The 24680-nt window shown below is 40.1% G+C and overlaps 1 protein-coding gene across 1 annotated transcript; it reads right to left on the bottom strand.

Annotated features, from left to right (window-relative positions):
• Positions 1 to 2263: 2263 nt before the first annotated feature.
• grhl2b (grainyhead-like transcription factor 2b) lies at positions 2264 to 23082 on the bottom strand. The gene is made up of 16 exons (XM_078267359.1): positions 22721 to 23082; positions 20656 to 20845; positions 19755 to 19822; positions 18956 to 19334; positions 17911 to 17981; positions 17538 to 17694; positions 16534 to 16645; positions 10182 to 10276; positions 7060 to 7218; positions 5725 to 5782; positions 5321 to 5460; positions 4411 to 4448; positions 4123 to 4214; positions 3433 to 3518; positions 3274 to 3338; positions 2264 to 3185 (listed from the first exon to the last, which is right to left on the bottom strand). Exons 1-16 carry the CDS (start codon positions 22738 to 22740, stop codon positions 3071 to 3073), a joined length of 1845 nt encoding a protein of 614 aa, XP_078123485.1. The 5' UTR covers positions 22741 to 23082; the 3' UTR covers positions 2264 to 3070.
• Positions 23083 to 24680: the final 1598 nt, after the last annotated feature.

Below are 24680 nucleotides of genomic sequence, written 5' to 3'. Positions count from 1 at the left end.
TTACTGCTTGGTTTGCTGCTGGTGTTAAAGATTTGAGCAGTGTCAGTGGCCGCTGGCGCTGTGCCCTTGTATGTGTGTGGTAGCAATGGCATGTGTGTTGTTGAGCCCCAGCAGCTTGGCTGGAATTAGTTGGGAAGCCTGTTGATAAAGGTGACCAGATTTCTGAGACAAAATCCGGGGACATTTTCAGTTCAGAAGCGTAAATACCTCCAAAACAGGCAATTTTTTATCTTTGTAAACTTAAAATGGGGGCACTGCCCCAGTGGCGTCACTGGGCCTAGAGCTGCACTGGAGCACAAGCCCCCCTAGGGGGGGGGGGTCCATGGGCATGCTCCCCTATAAGAAAATTTTGTGTATTTTAACGTTTAAATGCATCAATCTGGCGCACTTTGAAAAGAAATTCAGAGGTTAGACTTGATTATTCATAAACTATGGATGGGAATATTTGTGCTGTAGCCTGAGCTATTTTGCACTTCACAATTTTAACCATGCACACAGGTGGAATAGTTTTTTTCTTCATATTTTTGCATTAATGTCACTAGTAAGCATACCAGTAGAAATATATATTCATATTTGTAAGTGGGATATATATATATAAGTAAGTGGGATTGTCTGGAATCTGGCAATATAATAACCATTGTGGTGGAATACACTGGCTAAGCAATTTACAAAAAATATCTGTGCTGACATAGTTTACATGAGAATACATTATAATTTTGTAGATCATGTAGAAATTATGTTGCAATTTCAAAACCGGATTACTCAGGGACCGCTTGTTGTACCGATGCATGTGTTGAGTTTGTGAGATATTTCACAGAGAATAATGGGTGTGCAGAGATTTATGCAGAATGCAAATATGATAACATTTCATGTAAGTTCAATGTTAATTTTCTTGCAATTTGTCACAGCAAGGGGTTAACACTTTTGCATGCGCCATATTCTCATTAGGGGCTGAGCCCCCCTAAAGGTCTGATCCTAGAATCGCCCCTGCTGCTACTTCATACTTGTACTCCCACTACACCTCAGAGGGAAATGTTGTAATGTTTACTGCACTACATTTATCTGACAGGTTTTGCTTTATTACTTCACGCTGGGCTTGTTTCTGCAACAGCTCATTGAGTTTCAGATACAATTAAAACTACTGAGGAAATATTTTCCTTTGACATTGGTCCAGTATTAAACGAGATCACTGCAGTCGGCAACGGCGAAACAAGCTACAATGTAAGTTAATAGGACGTCAATTGTACAGCTTGTTTTTACGTTCATAAAAGTGCCTGTTTTCCACCAGCCTCCATGTAAATAAACAGTAATTTTAGCATCGTAAAATGGGCATTCTAGAACATCACTGAGCTCTGAGGCTTGCTCTGGTTGTCTTGAGCCTGTGCGTGTAGGGTGTACGACTATTTCATTCCAATTTCGGTTCTGTCAGTCACAGTGAAAACCGGGGACATTTCCGGGGACAGCTCCAGCCGGGGACAGGTAACCGAAACCGGGGACGTCTGGTCACCCTACTGTTGATCGCTGATTGTGTTATTTGTGTTTTTGATAGCTTTGTGGTTGTGTATGAGTAAATGTGACCAGTTGTTGTGGGTTTGTTTTGGTTTCTTTGGTTATTACATTAATTTTGACTATATAAGATACAGCATCCTGTCACACTGCCTAAAAGTGATGGCTTCAGTCACCGTGTATTCATGTTTCTGCAATAGTGTATTGAAACTGTCTAGGTTTTGAGGCTTGGGTTAAATCACTTTATTCCACATAATAATGTCCTACTGTCATGGTTATGTTATTCAAAGGTACTGAAGGCCCAGGTGTAAGATACACGGCCTGCCACTGGGTTACACTAACATCAAATAAAAGCTAGCTGGGCAGATAACCACTGCTAGCCCCTGGCTAGCCTTTAAAGCTAAATTTACTTTAAACAGAGTTATTTTTCTACATTAGACATTGACATAGACATTGTGGTAATTCATTTAGATAAACCATATGGGAGAGTAACTAAATATAAAAAAGCTCAAAGCTTACTAAGTTAGCCTAGCTTAGCATAGCATATCAAAGCAGTAACTTCCATTACTTTTATTATTATTATAGTTACGTTGCCTTAAAACACACCCACATTTTCATTGTTTCCGGATACCTGCTCAACATCAGTATGTTAGCATTGCCATTGTGTACGTGAGCATTTAGCTCAAAGAAACCTACGTCTTAGGTACAGCCTAACAGAAGCTCACTCTTCATCTTGTTTAACCAAAAATGACATCTCTATATTTATAACTTTATTCATCTGCCAAGCACATGAGGTCAAGTGCCATTTGTCACCAAAACAGACGTTGTTTACAGTATTTATTTTTTGTCATTACCATTTCATGTTAGGTCCTACAAATTTGTCAACATGTAAATAGTACAACATGGCTGAAAAATAGAGATAAGCCATTGAAAACTCCTTGAGTACTCTTAGAGAGGGTGACTAAACAAAGTCACTGAAATGTAAGTACTTGAAATCCTTGGATAAATTGCTAAATAAATGAAAAACATTGTCATTAATAAATAATAACACAACTAATACAAACAAAGTCTGGCAAGCAAAGAAGCTACTAAGCTACTAATTCAAGCTACATACAGTGCATCAGGTATTTCATGAGGCTACTCCTGATGTGTTATTTGGCAGAAACACAAGACTGTACAGAAAAGTAAAACCTTTTTATACAATAAAAATATTTAGCAAAAGTGGAGGCCATTGATCTGTACTGCATCATTTCACCTCACAACATAGAGAATGAGTACAATGAGGACGTAAATATAACCAGTTCATAGAATTTCTATAATGTTCTCTCTTTATAGGGTCGTCCTCCTCCTGCACAGAAAATATGACTTGCTTCATAGTGTAACAATGTCAGAGAGGGATCAAATGTGTCGACGTTGACCTGAGCGTTGGAGCAGCGCCAACGTCTCCAATACTGTCAGTCAGCTTATCAGCCAATCAATAGCAGCCTCGTAGATTTCAGCCAACCAGCAGTCACAGCGTCTCTTTTGTCTCAACCTGCGGTCCTTCGAGTTGGCTGATGAGCAGTCAGATCTCTGTCAGTGTGATCTTGTAGGCGTCTGCGTAGTTCTCAATATTGAGGATGAAGGTGTCTTCGTTGGAGTAATGCTCGATGATGTTATCATCCATGTTCACCAGGATCCTGATACAAAAGACACTGAAGTTTAATTTCACATGCTTAACACAATGCTCCAAATAGGCCTAAAACTGCAATCTGTCTCCTTACTCACCCTTTTTTACTTTTCTTGTACACTTTGGCTATCCTTTCTGTGGCCACGCCGTACTTCTCTGATATCTACGAATGACAGATGAAAGCAGTTTGTAAACAGGTGCTCTGCTGCAAACAAATTGTGCCTTTCACATCACTCTTACAGCGAGGTGTCACTCACAGCATCCATCAGGCCTCTGAGCGTGGGATTCTTCAGCATTAGAGCGTCAAACACCTCGTCCGTCTCCTTTCTTACGTACAACAGCACTGCAGAGAGAGGAGGAAGAATAAACCTTATATAATCTATAACCTGGGTTTGGAGTGTATATTGCGCTACGATGTGAATATAAGACTCTGGTTTCACACAGACTGTCAGGCAAATAATATGAAGTAATATTATATATTTTTTCTTTAAACTAATAAGTCATTAAACCTATAAATAGCCAGAAATAATGACAAATACCATCACAAGTTACCAGACTACAAAGTGATGTCTTAACATTTGTATAATCATCAAAAGAACAAAAACATCATCTACAGAAAACTCTCATTCATCAACCATTTTGAAAATAATATTTGTGTTTGTCTATGCAAAAATGCCAACAGTCTTTTTTTCCAGCATCTCAAAAGTAAGGGTTTGCTGATTTCCTCTGTTTTACATAATTGTTTATTGAATATCTTTGGAGTATTTAATAGCTGTTGACAAAAAGCAATTTGACGACATCAGATTGGGCTATTTTTTATTTTTTTGTTTTGTTTTTTACATTTTATAGACTAAATAGGTCATTGATTAATTATATAATAATTTAAACCTAAACTTCCATGACAACTAGGCTGAACCTGAACAAAGAAGGAAGCGGCCATCTTGTACCTTTCTTGTGCGTCTCCTCTTTGATCTGTTTTTGAGGTGACGGACACAGATCTTCATCTGGCGACCTGAACATCCTCTTCACCAGCACACTCCTGGTGAAAACACACAAAAACAAACAAACGTGTCAGGTGCCATGAACGTGTATGCAATGTGTTTGCATTTGTGGTGATGACACAACATGCATGCATGCTCTGTATGCGTTTGGTCGGTATCTGTACCTGCTTTCATTTGCATACTTTATATTTGTATCACGTGTGTAAATGAAAATGCTCATTGACACACACTCACCCTTCTCTCTCGATCTCCTCTGTGTTGAAGGTAAACACCTGCAAATGAAGTATTATGCATTAATGTACGTTTTAAGTGTACAAATAAAAACATTAAGTAGAATATTTAATTAATATTGAGAAATTCTTCGAAGACAGGAGGTGGTGGGAGAAATACTCAAGATCTTTTCCTTAAAGTGCTCATATTATGCTCATTTTCAGGTTCATAATTGTATTTAGAGGTTGTACCAGAATAGGTTTACATGGTTTAATTTTCAAAAAACACCATATTTTTGTTGTACTGCACATTGCTGCAGCTCCTCTTTTCACCCTGTGTGTTGAGCTCTCTGTTTTAGCTACAGAGTGAGGCATCTCACTTCTGTTCCATCTTTGTTGGGAGTCGCACATGTGCAGTAGCTAAGTAAGGACAACTAGCCATTAAGAAGCAGAGTATGAGGGCGTGCCATGCTAGTAGCTAGGCGAGCATTATAACATGTTACAAAGTGACGCACGTTTGTCACGGAAGTAAAGGCTGGACTACAATAGAGCTGTTTGGAGCAGTTTGTGAACAGAGTTTTCTGTTGGAGATGGTAAGTCCCTTTGGGGTGGACTTTGAGCTTTTTCACTTTGTAAACCTATAACATGCACAAAAAAGATATATAACACAATAAAGGAAAGGGACAAGCCAAAAAGCATAATATGAGCACTTGAAGTACTCATTCTGCATAAAAATGGCTGCTGTGACTGATTTATTTATACAGTATATCAAATTTATGTTTTTTTTATATTTATTACGATTGTTAAAACTGATGCATTAACGTGTAACAGCATTTTACTGTGGCAGCTCCAATTTCCCCTTTCAGCAGATGAACTCAGCTACTGTAAAAGGAAACAAGTTCCTTCACTTTTGTTTATAGAGAGGCAACCTATACCTGTCCGGCCCTCTGCAGGTTGCCAAAGTGAACATCGGGGATGAAGAGTACGGGCTGAGCCTCCAAGTCGCTCATAGTCTTGAAATAAGTGGTGTCGGACTTCTTGGGAGCGGTTATCACCCCTACACCTCCATCTTTACCTAAACACCAGTGACGAAGGAGATTTTTAGAAAAGAACAGATAGATTTCTCCAGCCAAAGAAACTTAAATGAATACCTCGTAGACACAAATATCTAAAAGCAGGGGAGAGAGAGATGTATTCACCGTGATTTCATAAAGAGTTAATGAAGAGGGTGTTTGATACCTCTCCGGTCCTCATATCACATCCTGCATCTATAATTTCCTCTGATTTTGATACCCAAATTTTACAAGCAAAATGATTTTTGCAATTATGCAATTCAAACCTTTGGACTTCTTTCGGAACAGTTTTCTCTCCTCGTCCCTTATTTTCCTCTCTGCTCCCTGAGAAAGACAACAGACAAAAACATATTGAACACATCGGTTTGTGGAAATGTTACCAGCATCCTTTAAACACACTCTGACAAAATGAGTAATTACCACATTGTTTCTGTTGGACAGAAAAGTTTCAATTTTTAATAGAAATGGTTTGTGTGTGTATATGTACAGGTGTATCTGGAGGCTCAATGTGCAGGTGAGACCACTAGAGGGAGGACTTATATCATGGTTTAACTCCCTCACTGACAGTCAAACACACCTGTCTGTGACACATTTACAATATACGTATACTTAGAGCTGGGCAATATATCGATATCGTGATATGAGACTAGATATCGTCTTAGATTTTGGATATCGTAATATGGCATAAGTGTTGTCTTTTCCTGGTTTTAAAGGCTGCATTACAGTAAAGTGATGCCATTTTCTGAACTTACCAGACTGTTGTAACTGTTCTACTATTTACCTTTACCCACTTAGTCATTATATCCACATTATTGATGATTATTTATCAAAAATCTCATTGTGTAAATATTTTCTGAAAGCAACAATAGTCAACACTACAATATCGTTGCGGTATTGATATCGAGGTATTTGGTCAAAAATATCGTGATATTTGATTTTCTCCGTATCGCCCAGCCCTACGTATACTGCAGCATTTTCACTTGATGGCAGAGATCCCAACAGCTCAACACATACACAAACTCAATGCTGACAGCAGAAAATGTAATATTCTGCTTTTTTTTACTCATACAAGTTGGAGGCTTACTTTGATCAGGACACAACTGCTATAATAAAGCTTCATATAAAAGCAACTTTAACATCTCCTCTCCAGAAATCGCCATGAATACAGCTGTAGTTTATCTCATCTGTCTTGTTCAATATTTTGTCCTCCATTCAGTTTCCTGATTTTATTTGTCATATTATATGTAAGTGAACTGAATATATTTCTAGTTTTTGACTGATGGTAGAATAAAACGACAAATTCAAATACACCATGCTGTCTGGGCATTATAACAAGCATTTTTCACTCTGTTCTGACAGTTTATAAATGAAATGATTGATTAATCAATCGAGCAGATTGATTAGTTGCAGACCTAGTTACAAATGAGCAATATTAACACATTTTAAATCCACTTAAAAAATACGGACAACAGGGAGCAAAAACCCTTGTCCCAATACAATGTTTTCTAAATGGTACCCTTTAACGGACATAGATTTACTGACAAAATGATGAAACATTTCACAACATCCTTATAACTGATGAAGAGGAAGTGATTCCTCACCTTGTCACAGAAGACCTTAATCTGTGAGTAGGCCCTGTGCAGCGGCTTGTTGCTGCGGTTGTTGTAGCTGTACGTGTCGATCTGGATCATCAGAGGAAGACCCTTGACCCCCTTCTGAGAAGAGAAGTCTGTACTCAGACAGTTGACTGTGATGAAGATCTGCGGGGGTACATAAAGGAGGGAGGGTTTCATGTTACAATAAATAACAGTTTATTTTTTTCTTAAGCTATTTTCCTTAAAGGAATCTTTTCATTCTTTTATACATAATTTAATCGACCCAAACAACCACAACAACTCAAAATGTTGACAGGTGCAAATAGAAGCTGGTCCTTGAACACAAAATGAAAAAACAATATTATTCAATTTATGTGTGGTTGAAGATATTTTCATTTTTAAAAACATGAGTTGGTACTCCCGCTCAGAGACACATGCTGCAGCTTTTAAAGTCTGTATTTCAAATACTTGATGAATACCTTTTTTTTGCTGTTGCCAAAAACATAGCTGTATTTTTTTAAATGTCTACGTTCAGCGCCACGAGTGGGAGATTGTTTTCTCGAGAGATACTGTTTCTGTGGAAGTTTCAAATGTATTTACAAACAAAATTCCTTTCACCTCTGTTGTGTTTGGTTTGCACCAGAAATATCAGATATCTCAGAATCTCTGTAGATAGAAGTCAAAACTACATGTAACTGCATGGCTACATAGCACACCAGATTAGTGAGAAGCTTGTTACATAACAGTGTTGTATTTCTACATCTTCTTCTGTATGTATCTCCAATTTCCTATGTATTTAAACATTGAGAGTTACAATTATGAACTGCATCACAGGCATGGTCTATTTGATGCCATTCTACGCTCTGGGGTTCTCTTTTTACAAATGCCCCATTTCCACTGCATGGTACGGCTCGACTAATGGCGTTTTTCCATTACGTGGTACCTGCTCAACTTGCCTCGACTCTATTCGCCTTTTTTGGTTTTCAATTACGAAAAAAAGTCCCTGGTACCTGCTAACAGGTACTTTTTTTAGTACCACCTCAGTCGATGTTCCAAGCGAGCTGAGCCGATACCAAAAGGCGATGTGAAAGCGACAGACGGGGGGTGTCTTGAACAAACCCGCCATTTTAAAATAGTTTAGCCAGCTGTGTTTTTTTTGCTGCCTCCAGCTTCATTTGAAACAAAATGTGTCTTCTGGCTGTGGCAACAACAACACACCTTCCACGTTCTGTGTGTGTGTGTGTGTGTGTGTGTCGCGTTAGGTCACGGCAGTTTACTGCGGTGCCGCTATGACGACCAGCCAAGCTCGCCTCACGCATGAGGTAAATCTACAATGGAAAAAGGAGGACAAGGCACTGCGGCCGAGTCGAGTCGAGTCGAGCCGAACCGAGCCAAGTAGAGCTGGTACTAGCAGTGGAAAAACGCCATAACTCTTTTTTGGTTTTCCATTAACAAAAGCCGTGGATAGTACCTGGTACTTGTTTTGGTACCACCTCTGTCGAGGTTCCGAGCGAGCTGAGCCGATACTAGAAGGTGGAGTAAAAACGCTGCAGACCAGTGATTGGTCAGAGGGAACTGTCACACGGGACATCCTGCACAAACAAACCATTTTTAAATAGCTAAGCTAACATCAGTAGTAACCGCAATTTATTTAAAAAATGGCAGCCCACAAAAACTGGATAGTACACTACATGCACTGCGCTATACAATTGACCAAGTGCAGATGTGTTCTTCTGTTTGGTTGCCGATGAAAGGGTTCAGCATGTGTTGCGTTAAAGATAATGTCACAGCAGTTTTATGCGGTGGCGCAATGGCAGTCAGCTGAGAATCCCACCTACACTGAGGGGGTACTATCCACTGTGAAGTACTGGTACCAAAAAAGTTGAGCAGAGCAGACCACCATACAGTGGAAACACAGCAAGACATGTCCCCTGATAAAGGCCTTGTGACCATAAGCTTGGCTTTGTCATTAAATTCTTAAATTAGAGTCTTATTTCTCCATATTTGATTTTGTCTTTGCCCTCCTCATTTTGTGACACCTCTCAACTGTCTGCTATGAAAAGAAGCTTAGCGTAAGTTCATTCAGGTAGATTTCTATACTCTATACTCGCTCTCTCTTTCTCTCTCTCTCTCTCTCTCTCCCTCTCTCCCAACCTAATCAGCTGACTGGTTCACTCTTTCAGTTAAACCATCCTCTCCGTGAACTTTAAATAGACACTCAAAAGTTTTTTATTTGGTCTAAAACAGAATTAGAAATTGATGAAGACATTTGGAATAATTCTGTCACTTCCTTTTTAGACCTACAACAGTAGAGGCATGCTGAACAATAAACTACCTGGGCTGGCATTAAACCTGTTCCTGCGCTACCACACAGATATATTCAGGCTCAATAGCCACACAGATTAAGAGAAAGAGAGGGATAGAAGTACAGAGAGAGAGAGTCAATATTGGCCCAGAGAAGTGTGCTTGGATTTCCACCAGCAAAGTCTTTGTCCGCGGGCTGCTATTACAATGAACAAGCCACACACACACACACACACACACACACACACACACACACACACACACACACACACACACACACACACACGTAACCACTCACATTCACACAGAAATGAGGGCAAAACAAACAACAGAGGGTGGGGACAGGGATTGTTCTATGTTGGCCCTTGGGGGCCTCTGGAGTTAAACAGTGATGGAGCTCCATTTAAGGAGTGGCCACAAAGGAGTGGGTCACAAAGACAAAGAAGACAAACACAGCAAAAAGTACACAACACTGGCTATCAGCTTTATGATGGACAGCGGAAAACATACCCATTGGTGCAAAGGAGCCACGTTTGGCTTTCAATTCTTGTATAACAAAACTTGGACGATTTAATTCACCATTTCTTTAAGTGAGTATTTGTGATGTCTACACGTGAGCTGCCTGCATCACAGTTAATCTGTCAAGTGAATGCATTTGTCACCTGAATCAGCACAAAAAACCTGTCCCGCTGCTTTTTTTTCTGTAGATGTAAAAGAACATCTACTGCCTGCCTCCAGCGAGAGTGAATATAGTAGACCGGTTTCTAGGAAAATTAAAAGGAACATTTATGTCCTGCAAAATAAACAATATTTGTGTTTAATACCTTGGCCTCTTCATTCACGTCCCAGGTGAAGGAGATGGCGTTGTAGGCGATTTCTTCAATGTTGCCAATCGTGTTGAAGCTCTCCTTGTAATCAGCTGTGAGGACAAGCAGAGGGACAGGCCCGTATTAAGACAATGTGGTGCCCCTGGGCACTATACCTCAAAGTCATTATGCAAAGAGAAACCAACACTTGCTTTTCCCCTGCCAAAAATATCAGACATAATCAAGGGGATTTCTCAAATGTTTTTTTTTAACTTATTCAATTACATACATGTAGGCATATGAGCAGTGAGCACTATATTCAAATGTCTCAATTCAAAAAGCCAAAATCAATACAATATATTGCAGCATTGTGGGTCGGTCAAATTTGTATTTTTCCGACTTTATTTCACGGGCCCTGAAAGCAACTCCTCTGATTGGTCAAAAACGTTCAAAAGCATCATGGGAAAGCTAAAACTGCTTTAGCATCACAGCTAACGACAATAAAAGGACCGAACATGAGTAAGATATGGACAAAAGACTATCAATATTAGACCTAAGAATATGGATTTATTGCACAAATTCCTCTGAAAGAAATATGAGTTCTAGGAAAAGAAGCGCAGACTGTAAACCGGTCTTTTACACTTCTCTGCATAAACTCACGAAGCGCACACACCGTGCTGTGTGCTGGGAAAACACGGAGAAGGGTTGGGCGCAACCAAGTCTCACCCAGAGGTGGGGGATTTGTGTGAAAAAATGTTTTTCTTTGCTTGCCAATTACATTGAATCAAGAAAGCCAACCACTTATCATTTTTTATAACAGTTAATATTTTAAATTCATCATTATAACATTTTTGGGGGATTAAACTGGCCACTTTTGATTATTGTTAACCCCCATCCCCCAAATGATACATTTGCGCGTACTTGTGGACCAAGTCAACTCTGACAGATTGGGGAGGGGAGTGATAGTGGTCATGTAATATGGATTTATTTATAATTTATTATTATTATTATATTATTATTATTATTATTCTGAAATTAGTGTTCATAAACGAATAATGTATGGTCTTTCAACAATTGTGAATAATCAAGTGAATAATATAATAATTTACGGAAAAAATTGTTAAAGTTTGTGTCATGTGGTGCCCTGCCCACTGGTTGTGAATGGTTGGTGCCCCTGGGCACTGGCCCAAGTGCCCTTATGGATAATCCGGCATGAGAGGGATGGTTTATTTCCGCCCTTTCAAATATAACTTCTGCCATAAAAGCATGCTCAAAAGTATTTTTTCAATCTACGTGCATTCCCCTTTACTTTGCCGATATCTGCTGTTTAAAAAACCTAACCAAACACCATATCTCCCCTCCACACATGGCATAAATTGGTCAATAAATGACACAAGCAGGTAGCTATTGTTTGTTAAGATAAGCAATCAAATGGCACGCTTCAATTTTATAAGATAAAACCTTATCTGCTTGGGCAAACAAACTCTCAAAGGCTTCAAAGGCAGCAGGAGGAACACAGGAGGCTATATGGCTCTGAGAACCATATTGGTGAGTGCAGGTGAGTGCATCGGCTGGCTATTGTTGACCTGTGTGACCACAAATTGGAGGGACTTTAAATGTGAGGCGTTGAGTATACCGGTATGCTGTGGTAACAAAAGATTAATCTATGTACCTGTGAGCTGTTTTAAATTGGCTTAGACATGGTAGGAAAGTGGGAGAGAAGGACTAGTGCATTGTTGGTTTTTGGTCTTTTCATAGGATTGGGTTCCAGCTACAATTAAAATCTATCTGTGAAAGAGATGTTGATAGGATGAGAAAGATGTGATTTGGGCTGAACGTCTGATGTGGTCAACTTGTACTTCAGGTCAATCGTTATAGATGAACAAAAGAATAACTCGATCAGCCTCAGTTACACACAGCTTTATATGGAACCTTAAGTCGAGCAGAGTCAGGCCACCTGGGAGGAGGCAAAGAAATGGGTAACCCCCAGTCAATGTTGTTTCTCATTCAATACTATAAGGGAGTCTGAAAAATCTCCAAGGTCCATCTTGTCTATTACCTCCGGCCAGAGCAAAGGCTCCCAACATAAAGCATGACAATACTGAAGGACTTTAAAAAGGCCTCTTAGGTTAATTGCGGTAAAAGCAAATTTATTCTAGAACATCATTTTATGGAGAGGTAGCTCATCCGACAACAGTTCTGCTGGTCACATCTCAGAGCACCCCCCCTCTGCTTGAATGACCTGCGACCTCCTCCATCATCCTAACTGCAGTTACGGCGACACTTCCTGGTTCTTTAGCAGGTGCACAAAGCAGCAAGGCAGGCGGCAACATGCCTAACTGCTAGTATCCCCCAAGAAATAACCCCATTCAAATGATCCATTCTTTGACACGGCCCAGGGGCATGATCACACACCCGCCGTCGCCCCCCCCCTCCCCCCCCCCAACAAACCCTCCACCACTATTCAGATCAGCTCTCTGGACAGCTTCAGATTACAGGTTGCATCCAGCTCTGAGGAGCAGGGTGGAGGGGTTTGTCATTTGACCTACTGAACTGTTTGAGTGGAGATTCCCCACTTTGATGCACAGTCATGCACTCACAAAAATGAGAGCTAAATGATTTGTCTGGTTTCTTTAGTCTTGATATTAAACTAAGTACTTTTGTGTTTTGGACTGTTGGTCGGACAATATAAGCTATTTAAATATGTCAAGGGTAATTGTAATTGTAATTGTGATGGGCATTTTTCAGTGATTATTCGATGAAGTGAGAAACTAATTCACAGATTAATCAATACTGAAAATAATCATAAATTGCAACCCTAATATAAATTATGAATACATACAGAGGTAGAAATTCAGGATAGTATTTTAAACGTGTTAAGTAGTTTCTCAGCATCCTCATTTGCAATCTGTTATGGGGCTCTATGTTTCTGCATGAGCAGATAGGTATCTGTGTTTACACTACATGTGTCAGTGTGGGACGGCTCCGTGGGTCAAACTGGAATCTATCTATGGCTCATACACACAAACAAACAGACTCATTACACTGGCAAATGCCAAACAGGATGCTGGAAAAGATAACATACTTCCTCTTAGCAGGATCTAATGATAGCTTCAAAAAATGTCAAACAAATCTTTAAATCATGTTGATACTGAGATACTCTTCAGCAGCAAAACAACAGAAAGTCAAGTTATTGCAGTTATCAGACAGTGGTTCCCAACCTCTTTTGCTTAAAGGAAATAGTTTGATATTTTGGGGAATCCGCTTATTCGCTTTCTTGCTGAGCGTTTGACGAGAAGATTGATACCACTCTCAGACATGAAAGTGGTATCAATCTTACCATCTAACTCTCAGCAAGAAAGAAAATGTGCGTATTTCCTAAACTATTTCCTTTACTATGAAGCACTGTCCATTTGCGACCCTTGTCAAAGGGTGCCTGTATATCAAAGAGTGATTTTCTCTGCTTCACACTTTAAGTATTTACAGTGGGGCAAAAAAGTATTTAGTCAGCCACCAATTGTGCAAGTTCTCCCACTTAAAAAGATGAGAGAGGCCTGTAATTTTCATCATAGGTACACTTCAACTATGAGAGACAAAATGAGAAAAAAAATCCAGAAAATCACATTGTAGGATTTTTAATGAATTTATTTGCAAATTCCTCGGGAAAATAAGTATTTGGTCACCTACAAACAAGCAAGATTTCTGGCTCTCACAAACCTGTAACTTCTTCTTTAAAAGGCTCCTCTGTCCTCCACTCGTTACCTGTATTAATGACACCTGTTTGAACTTGTTATCAGTATAAAAGACACCTGTCCACAACCTCAAACGGTCACACTCCAAACTCCACTATGGCCAAGACCAAAGAGCTGTCAAAGAACACCAGAAACAAAATTGTAGACCTGCACCAGGCTGCGAAGACTGAATCTGCAATAGGTAAGCAGCTTGGTGTGAAGAAATCAACTGTGGGAGCAATCATAAGAAAATGGAAGACATACAAGACCACTAATAATTTCCCTCGATCTGGGGCTCCACGCAGATCTCACCCCGTGGGGGTCAAAATGATCACAAGAACGGTGAGCAAAAATCCCAGAACCACACGGGGGGACCTAGCGAATGACCTGCAGAGAGCCGGGACCAAACTAACAAAGGCTACCATCAGTAACACACTACGCTGCCAGGCACTCAAATCCTGTAGTGCCAGACGTGTCCCCCTGCTTAAGCCGGTACATGTCCAGGCCCGTCTGGAGTTTGCTAGAGAGCATTTGGATGATCCAGAAGAGGATTGGGAGAATGTCATATGGTCAGATGAAACCAAAATAGAACTTTTTGGTAAAAACTCAACTCGTCATGTTTGGAGGGGAAAGAATGCTGAGTTGCGTCCAAAGAACACCATACCTACTGTGAAGCATGGGGGTGGAAACATCATGCTTTGGGGCTGTTTTTCTGCAAAGGACCAGGATGACTGATCCGTGTAAAGGAAAGAATGAATGGGGCCATGTATCGTGAGATTTTGAGTGAAACCCTCCTTCCATCAGCAAGGGCATTGAAGATGAAAACGTGGCTGGGTCTTTCAGCATGACAATGATCCCAAACACACCGCCCGGAGCAACGAAGGAGTGGCTTTCATAAGAAGCATTTCAAGGCCCTGGAGTGGCCTCAGCCAGTCTCCAGATCTCAACCCCCATAGGAAATCTTTGAGGGAGTTGAAAGTCCGTGTTGCCCAGCGACAGACCCAAAACATCACTGATCTAGAGTAGATCTGCATGGAGGAATGGGCCAAAATACCAGCAACAGTGTGTGAAAACCTTGTGAAGACTTACAGAAAACGTTTGACCTCTGTCATTGCCAACAAAGGGTATATAACAAAGTATTGAGATGAACTTTTGTTATTGACCAAATACTTATTTTCCACCATAATTTGCAAATAAATTCATTAAAAATCCTACAATGTGATTTTCTGGATTTCTTTTTCTCATTTTGTCTCTCATAGTTGAAGTGTACCTATGACGAAAATTACAGGCCTCTCTCATCTTTTTAAGTGGGAGAACTTGCACAATTGGTGGCTGACTAAATACTTTTTTGCCCCACTGTAGTATTCCAAAAGAACAAGGAACCAAGACAAAATCTGAGAAAAGTCCAAAGCTAAACAAAATTTAGTGCAGCTGAATTTTGTATTTTTCTTGTTTCCAAACACAGTAACCATATCGCTCGACGGTGTTTTAAGCCCTCAACGTCGTCTTCAAGGCAGCGCTGCGACCGTCGACTTCAAGGCACCTAACCCTTACCTTAACCCTAACCCTAACCATTGCCTAATCCTAGTGCCTTCCAGGCAGCTCTGCCTGGAAGACGACGTTGGGGGCTTAAAACACCAATCACCAACCATCACACTACCACTTTAATCTATTCCGCTACGCCCCGGTTGGGAACAGATATAAAGCTATGTGTGAATTGTAGACTGATTAGGATTTGGATTGGTTCATGTAAATATAGGAATAACTGTAAGATGAAGATCTAAATTGGGCAAGAATTTCTTTCAACAGACCAAAACCAGCCAAGGTAACAGTGTGGCTAGCATTCCTCTCTCTGTCCCAACAAGCTGTGTATAGGTGTGTGTGTGTGTGTGTGTGTGTGTGTGTGTGTGTCTGTGTGTCTCCCATCCACCCCAAGCTTCCCACATACCTCTGAATCTCTGCCTGGTTAGCAGGCCCAAGCTTGTCAATCGCAAACCGTTTGCTAGCTTCTCACACACTCATTCAACGAGGCGTAAAAATGCTTGGTTGAAATTCAAATCTATCAACTGAAAAAAAAACGCTGGCAGCCAATAGGTCAAAAGGTATAAGATACAAATACATATAAATATAAATATGAGGCTTCAGATCGACAGCATACACTTGGAAAATGCTGCGAGAGAGAGAGAGAAAGTGTTGTTTGCTCAATCTCTCAGGCAATGTAGAGGAGATTAGAGGATTTATGTTGTGTGTCTCAGCAACACATAGACATTAGGAGATTTTTAAGAGACTTAGGTGTGTGTGTGTGTGTGTGTGTGTGTGTGTGTGTGTGTGTGTGTGTGTGTGTGTGTGTGTGTGTGTGTGTGTGTGTGTGTGTGTGTGTGTGGGGCAGCCCAGCCTCCTGTCTGATGGTGGATGATGGTGGGCAGCTGAGCAGCCTTGGGCAGACAGTTGGGTTGGCTTATTTGCGCTTAGTTTGGTCATGCCTTGTTTATTAGCTAAGTGCATTCCAGCTTTTGCAATAACATAAATTAGTCATTGTCTTTTGGTTCGTGTGTTTTGAATTATTCAAGAATTTGCTCGTCATTCACATATAAACACGGAGAAGGTCTTGGAAAGAAGGAGTAAGAAGTAAGTCTTACCGATATCTAAGACTCTCTGTTTAGCTGTGTGTTGCCGAGAGTGCCAGTACTTCCAGTACTTCAGCTGCTCGTCTCGGTTCTTGTCTTCACTGAACACCACCATGATCACACTCTGAGAGGGTAAAAAGGACAAATGATGGTCAAGTTTTGAGACTGCGCTGTTTAGGATTGTAGGATAGCATAAAATTCCATCACAAATTAATGATAAAAAGGTTTCTGAGATCTGGCAACGCAGCAACATCGCAAAATAGATGTCTGACAAGGCAATAAACATCAGCAGTTGTTTACATTTTAAACTTCTTATTTTGGGGTGCATTAACTTTCAGTTAAATATCCACAAAAAGAGATTTGCTGTAGATCATCTATCAATCTGATCGTCTGACCCTTCCCCCTGTAGGACTTCTAGTAGCGATGGTGCCAGGTCTCAGAAATTACTCTGGTGAGTATAATAGAATAATCATTAGAAATTATGGCCAAAACTACAGTACAAAAACCCAAATTGTAACAAACCAGAATTATCTTCTAATCTGTTGTCCTGTCAGCCACTTCATTTGGAGTTGTGTTTGTGTCCAACTGAGGAATGTAAATCATTCACTCGCTTTAAGCACTTTGTTTACCAATGCCCGTGGGAAATATCTGGCTCTTTAGCTGCTACATGCTCCACTACCAGACGGTCGCTAACTTTGTCCGTCTGCTGTTTGGTGCTGAGCCGGTAGTGTACGGTGGGTTTGTCAGAGCTTTTTCACTGAAAACAGGAGGAAGTACATCCAAGACAATGAGCTGAAAGATGCTAAAACGCTCTGTAGAGCTGAGGGGAACTGCAGAGTCGCCTCTCATTCGTAACGTGATAGTTATTCAAGCCATTGTTATTATCAAAAGATAGATTAGAGCGGCTTTACATTTTAAGGTTTGGTAATAGGTAGACTTTAATTACATACAAAAAAAACAACACATCTTGGTATTTTCTGTGGGATATATAAGACTGCAGCAAAAATAACCCTCACCCGAACTTTGCTGATGGGGTGACGGAGGCGTTTGTTGGAACTGAGCTCGTTGAGCGTCACAGCGTAGAACTGGCCTTTGTTCAGGTAGGTCATCGGCCCCTCACCCTGCTTCTGACGCAGCGAGCGAGTGGCGTCCAGCGTGTACTGGAAGCTGTCACTGCGCGCGCACACACACGCACACGCACACACACACACACACACACACACACACACTGTGTGATTAGATATAACAAGGTGGGATGGGTGTACAGCAACACACACTTTCCATTCCTTTATGGCTCACTTCAAGTCAATGTTTTGATCTCATAATGTATTTGAATATTAACACCGTTATATATATGTAGACTACGTGATTGTATTTTGAGTGACTTACACTCCCTCCTGGTGAAATAAGAAGTCATCTGTAGCCAGAGAGGAAGGTGTGTGGTACTTCTGTTGAGAACGCTTAAAACATACAGAAAGAGGAAATTACTTGGGCAGAAGGACAAGTTCATTTAGCCAGAGAGGAACTGGTTAAACAATGCTGCAAATAAGGAAAAAACTGTATTGTCATATATAAAGATCAGAATGACGACATGGAGATTTCAGGCAAACAGGGAACAAATTCAACAACCACTTGAAGATTCCTGTTCAGGTAATGAACCTTTGGACTCTCAGTGAATCATATTTAAACATCTATCAGTCGTCACGTACCATTTCACCACAACTCCACCCTTGCATGTACTGTATAAGATCATAACACAGTAATAATAACACGATAACACACAGGCCAGTAGCCAGCCTAGTGGAAGGGGGGGGGACCTTTTGCAGTTTATCCCTCATTTTTGTATTTGAAGAGGTTGAAATACTTCATTTTGATGTCCTTGGCCTCACAGATTTTGCTATGAGTGCACAAAGTTAGCTGTGTGGATTGTTGATATATTAGATTGTTACATGTGCGTGCCAGTTAAAACATTCACAGAAATGGTGCTTTTAACAAGATTAGGGCTTCGGTTTGGTTTATCGGGGGGGGGGTTTTGTGACTGGGTTGGATCAGTGGGTAGAGCAGGCGCACATATACATAGACCTGGCTACCTACATCCGACCTGTTACGATTTCCTGCATGTCTTCCCCCTCTCTCCCCTTTCTTACCTAGCTGTCCTGTCCATTAAAGGTGGAAAAGCCCCCAAAAAAAAAATCATAAAAAGCCACTTGTTTTTTGGACTCTCAGTGAATCATATTTAAACATCTATCAGTCTTCACGTACCAGATCATAAGATCATAACACAGTAATAATAACACGATAACACACAGGCCCGTAGCCAGCCTAGTGGAGGGGGGGGACCTTTTGCAGTTTATCCCTCATTTTTGTATTTGAAGAGGTTGAAATACACGGGCCTGACACAGTTATCTGTTCAGACTCTAGAGTTTGTTCTCACCACGTCTCTCTCCTCTTCGTACGGGCTGTCAGGCGGACTCTGCTGGTCGACTTTCACATACGAGCTGTGACTGACGGTGGTGACCTCATACGGACTCTGTTCGTAGATCACCCGCGACGACTCTTCTGCCTCGACCCTGTAGTGAAGCCCTGCTCCTGTCATGAAGACGGGCGCGTACACCTCGGCCTTCACCACGGCCACAGCTGGCGAGCCTCCATCCCCTGACACCACCTCGGTTGAGCTGCTGAAGTCTTCCCGTTTGGTCTCCTGGTGCTCCGTATTCAGAGACAGGTTGACAGGAACAGATTTGAGGACTTGAACACGGTTGTCCACCATCTCCACCTCACTTTGGCTGCTGGGGTTGCTCACCAATGCAGACCTAAACAACAACATGGATGAAAAACCAGAGACACATTATGTCACAAAATCTTTTGTATTTTCTCTTCTGCAGGGATCAGGAGATTTTCAACGGCCTCAGTCCAGCCTGTGCTCCTTTCATTCAGTATCAGTGCTTCAAGTGAAACAAGACTCACTCATCCCTGATATTTGCACACATGCATACTAGACGTGCTTGTCTCATATCACTATCTTATGGAAATTGTGTTTTATTCTTAATAAAACTGAAACTGCTTAACTGCTTACCACATGGCAATTACTGCAATCACTGAGCTCCATGATTTAATTCCACACATTGCTGAGAAAGGTCTGCTAGCAACTACACATTTAGCTTTTTTTGTTTTCTGTCTGTACATGTGCAACCTAGAGCGAGACATTGAAATACTTATTCTTATTCACTGACCTCTTCTCTTGTTCCTCTGTACTTTCAACAACTTTTGGAACTGGCAGGAGCCTCTTTTCTTTAGGCACCTGGAAGGAAAAATGAGGGCGTGTTATATTGGCCTCTTATCTTTACTTAACATTTTTCTTATTCCTGAAGACAGAGACAGTCAGAATATGTTGGAGGGTGAGTGATTTGTGTCTCCGTCCTTTATTATGTTTGATAAACAGTTTGAACACAGAAATGTGGTTTATTAATAATCAGTGTGTGTGTTGGGATTTTATATGTTGGACTTCCACTGACCAATATAATACTGTGAGCATATTAACTTAGACTTTTAAACAGTCAGTGTAATTTTGGAAATGTCTAGAAGTCCAAATGAATATGCTACTAAATAAAAAAATGAATATGATATGAATTATTTTTCTGTGCTTTTTGTTTATCATGTGGCTTTTTCTCAAAACAGACAACGGCTCATTATATTTGAGTTGAGTTTGTAAAGACGTATAAGATGCAGACAGTCCTTAAGGTTTTCTGTTGAACATGCAAGAAAGGCACAGTGCAATGCACGACATCCAAATATTTTAAGCATCCAAACTTTTATAGCTCTTACTTAAAAGTTAAGGAAATCTCAGAACATGCTTGACTTAATCTTCTTTAAAGTAAAAATGAACCCATATATAGAGGTTTACTCTTTGATGCAGCGGGCCTGGGTTCGACTCCGACCTGTGGCCCTTTGCTGCATGTCATTCCCCCCTCTCTCTCCCCTTTCATTTCTTCAGCTGTCCTGTCAATAAAGGCCTAAAAATGCCCAAAAAATGAAGCTATCTTCAAATGTCTAGTCTTGTCTGACCACCACCCAAACACCCAAAAGATATTCAGTTTATTATAACACATACAAAGAAAAGCATTAAATCCAGACCTTGTAGTAGTCGTAGAGCAGGCCCAGGGCATTGGCGCTGTCCTCGTCCCCGTTGATGCTCATCATGGCCTTGGTGGCGGCTGTCAGCGGGTTCTCCAGGTACGACCTCCATGCCTCGTCCTCACTGGTGTAAGCTCGTCGCACTGCAGGGTAGGAGCTCTCGTTGGGGACCACCACCACCAGACGCTTACTGGAAGACATGCATAAACATTTTAATTCAAGTGGACATAGATTAGATACAGTAAATTAATCTGCTGGTTTTAGCTTCACATTATGCTTAAATGTGCTTGCTTTCCTCTTCATTCTGATATTTAAAATGAACTGGTCATTTGTCATTATTTTGGACATTTTCTGTATCAAATAAGTTATCAAAAAAGAATTAAAAATGTATATACTATATCCCCTTTTCATGTCTGTCTTGTGTGTTTACATGGGTTTGTCTCTCTACTCTGTTGGCCCACTTAAGTCACAGACCAGTTAAACACAAAGTGTTGTCACAACATCTCTTCGAACTCAGCCAATCACAAGCGAGGCTCTGAATGTGTCAACTTGCACTTGTTGTACAATGCACGGTATCAGCATAATGTCACACCTTCAGGAAAGGCCTTAGAAGAGGTTAGTTATAATGCTGTAGCCTCATACTAGTCCTTTTTCTGTTTTTGTTCATTCAACATTCAGTTTGCTTGAATCAAACTAACATAATATGGAAATATTAATCAGGAATATTCTAAACTGTGAAATTGTCTGTACATCTTGGAAACTAATTAACAACATGAAATAACTCCTCTATATTTCTGTTGTGGTTTCTCTAACTGCCATTAACTCCTGTCCGCCAGATCTACCTGCCAAATAAAACCATTTGCCAGCCTCTAATCTGTGATGTCACACAGATGCAAACCTTCATGGGAAAAGGTGTAGGCTAAATAAAGAGGCACCCAGGATGAAAATGTTTGACCCTTTCTGCCTTATATTATCACAGTTGATAGTATATTTCTTTTTTTTAATGTTACAAATTCTGCTCAACTTCTCCAACCAACGCCTGCAGGTAGAGAGCTGGCATGAAGGTATGAAAAGGCCAAAGACGTCTAGGTGATGTTTATGATTTCAACAACTCTACTCTGGTGGATTTGACTAAATATTACCACTGTGGGTCATAATAGTGTCAGCCAGTTGTTGTCACTGATGCATGAAACAGCATCACTGCAGTTACACTTAGATGCTTTAAGTTCTTTTAAATACACAATAATAATAATAATAATAATAATAATAATAATAATAATAATAATATTAGATCACTCATAATAATAATCATGTTAGGAACAAGTGCCCTATTTGATTAATATAGATTATTAATAATACAGTTATTCCCATTTATAACTAAGACTATTAACAAATGTAAAGCTTATGAGACTTCCGTCAGCCAAGGCCTCCTCAGCTATTTCTGGTGTTTAAGAAGATATTAAACATTTAAGTATACGTATTTTTAAAAGCACAATCCCTCCTAAAACAGTTAGTGAAATGTTTATTTTTTTCTGATTGTCGTAGAAGTAGCTTTAGCACACAGGTTATAATGTATTCTTTAATAATAATACAGGAGTTCCTGGTGTTACAAAACAACCCGGTAACGTTATGCCCGCCCCGGTCAACACACACTACCCTCATTCACACGCAGACCCATCGCGCACTGTAGGCCTAAAAATATGAAAACAGGTATGCAACAAAAAAGCTAAAACTCTTATTTTCAGTCAAAGACATCAAAGTGTTTTGAAAATCCAGTCGTTGCACTTTGAAGGCTTTTTTCAGTAAAAAAAAAAAGAAAATGGCGAATTTAGCTCTAATGAAATGCACGGCGCCAAGTTTACTTGTTTCCTCCAAGAATATTGTTTAATAGCCTATTTGTCACACATATCCAAAAGTAATATAACCACAACGTTCATTTCATCCTCTGATACAAACTAGGCCTACGTATACAAAAACATTATTCTTTTAGTTAGCTTATAAAAAGAAAACCTTTCCTTTTAAGTTGAAACCATCAAAGATCCTCTCAGCAGGCTAGATCACTTACTTGTCTGTCTCCTGTGACATATTTTGCTTCCTCTACGGTTCTTCCTTGTGAAACTGGACTTTCAAGTCGGAGCAGGTAATAGAGTGAGTGAGTTGCCAGAAGTTGGGCTACAGGTAAGTCGACTTTTCTCGCCCCGCTTCTCTCTCTCTCTCTCTCTCTCTCTCTCTCTCTCTCTCTCTCTCTCTCTCTCTCTCTCTCTCTCTCTCTCTCTCTCTCTCTCTCTCTCTCTCTCTCTCTCTCCTCCGCTCCACCTGGCAGGTAAAGCCGCTTTTGTCCCCAAACAGCCAATCACTCTGCGTGTCTCGTGTTCAATTTGTAATGATATTATAACAAATATCCACACATCCTGCTGCCATGCATTATAATATTTGCCTGCGTTTGCTTTAATGGCAAGACATTCTTTCACTATAAAAAGAAAAGAAAAGAATTGAAGGTGAGGGCGAGTCTGACGCTGATTGGCTGCTGCAGATTGAGCCGGGCTCTGATTGGCTGGTGGGTCAGAGAGGCAGGTAGAGGCTCACCTTGCTTGCAAGCAAAGGAATAGACGGCTTGAAGGCACCATAATGACACAGAAAACACGTTTAAAATGAACTTCTCTGCCTCTGGATTTTATTTCATTCTAAATAAATAAGAGCTTTATATAAAAACAAGTGGGTTAAAAGTTGTTGGCTAAATGGAGTAATGGTAGCCTCATAGTTGACCTCAGACTGACACACATGCACAGGTTTGAAAATGTTTCCCCCCCTCTCTAAATTTTCATAATGACTTGTCTGTGAGTGTCTGTGTTGCAGGTCATCTCAGAGCAGACAGAAGGCAAGGAGGAGCCCTGTCATTAGTTGACACAATGCCATTGTCCCCTTAATGAAGCCATTGTATGAGGAGATCCTAGTGTTTGGGATTAACCTACCAGAGCAAACAGTGTGTGTGTGTGTGTGTGTGTGTGTGTGTGTGTGTGTGTGTGTGTGTGTGTGTGTGTGTGTGTGTGTGTGTGTGTGTGTGTGTCTTAATGTTGGAGCACTGCTGAGGTAGGGCACAGTTTGTGACCACTGCCCCAAAATATTCCTTTTTTTGTTTTAATTATTGTTGTAGATAGATGATTTAATTAATCGCAATGGAAACTTAACGTACATGTACATGATTATTAGTGCAAGTCTAGTAGATAATGTATAATAGATAATGTATAATGTCTCATATTGGATAGTATATATATATATATATATATATATATATATATATATATATATATAGTATGGTTTGTTCATTTTTAAGAGATTTTCATCACACTCAAGTAACACCATTTAAAATACTACATGAAAAACTTAATACAGAGTAATTTTCAGTGGTGGAAGGAAGTATGTTTACTGAAGTACTGGACTTATTCAGTACATATTAGAGGGTTTGTAAGCCTACTTTACTTAAGTCTTTCATTTTTGTGCTACTTCATACTTCTACTCCACTACATTTTGTAGAGGCAAATATACTTTATTTTATTCTACTACGTGTTTCACAGCTGTAGTAGGAGTTTGAATGCAAGACTATTATTTGTAATGGAGTGTTTTTACATAGTAGTATTGGTAATTTTACTTAAGTAAAGAATCTTCCACCGTACTTCTACAGTAAGTATTCTTCCACCACTGTTCTACTCCACTACCTTTCAGAGGGAAACAATGTAGGCTACTTTTTATTCCACTATAGCTGGAAAAGATCTCGGAACTTCTTCCACGACGTCTACAGAGTTACATAACATACAGTATATATAAGAATTAATTCAGAAAGGATAAACTGCTCCTCAGTTGAATTTTCAAAAACGGTTGGGTTGCAATTTCCAAACTGGTTTGTTTGATTTCCTATGAAGATGTTTGCATGACAAAATGCAAACCTTTTGCTTATCAATGCCTTTAGGCACTCTTATATGGAAATCTAAAAATTACATTTCAGATTCAGTTAAACCGTCAGGGGT

This window comes from Sander vitreus, chromosome 14 (genome assembly GCF_031162955.1).
Source record: "Sander vitreus isolate 19-12246 chromosome 14, sanVit1, whole genome shotgun sequence".
NCBI lineage: Eukaryota > Metazoa > Chordata > Actinopteri > Perciformes > Percidae > Sander > Sander vitreus.
This window is presented reverse-complemented; position numbering and strand designations above follow the sequence as displayed.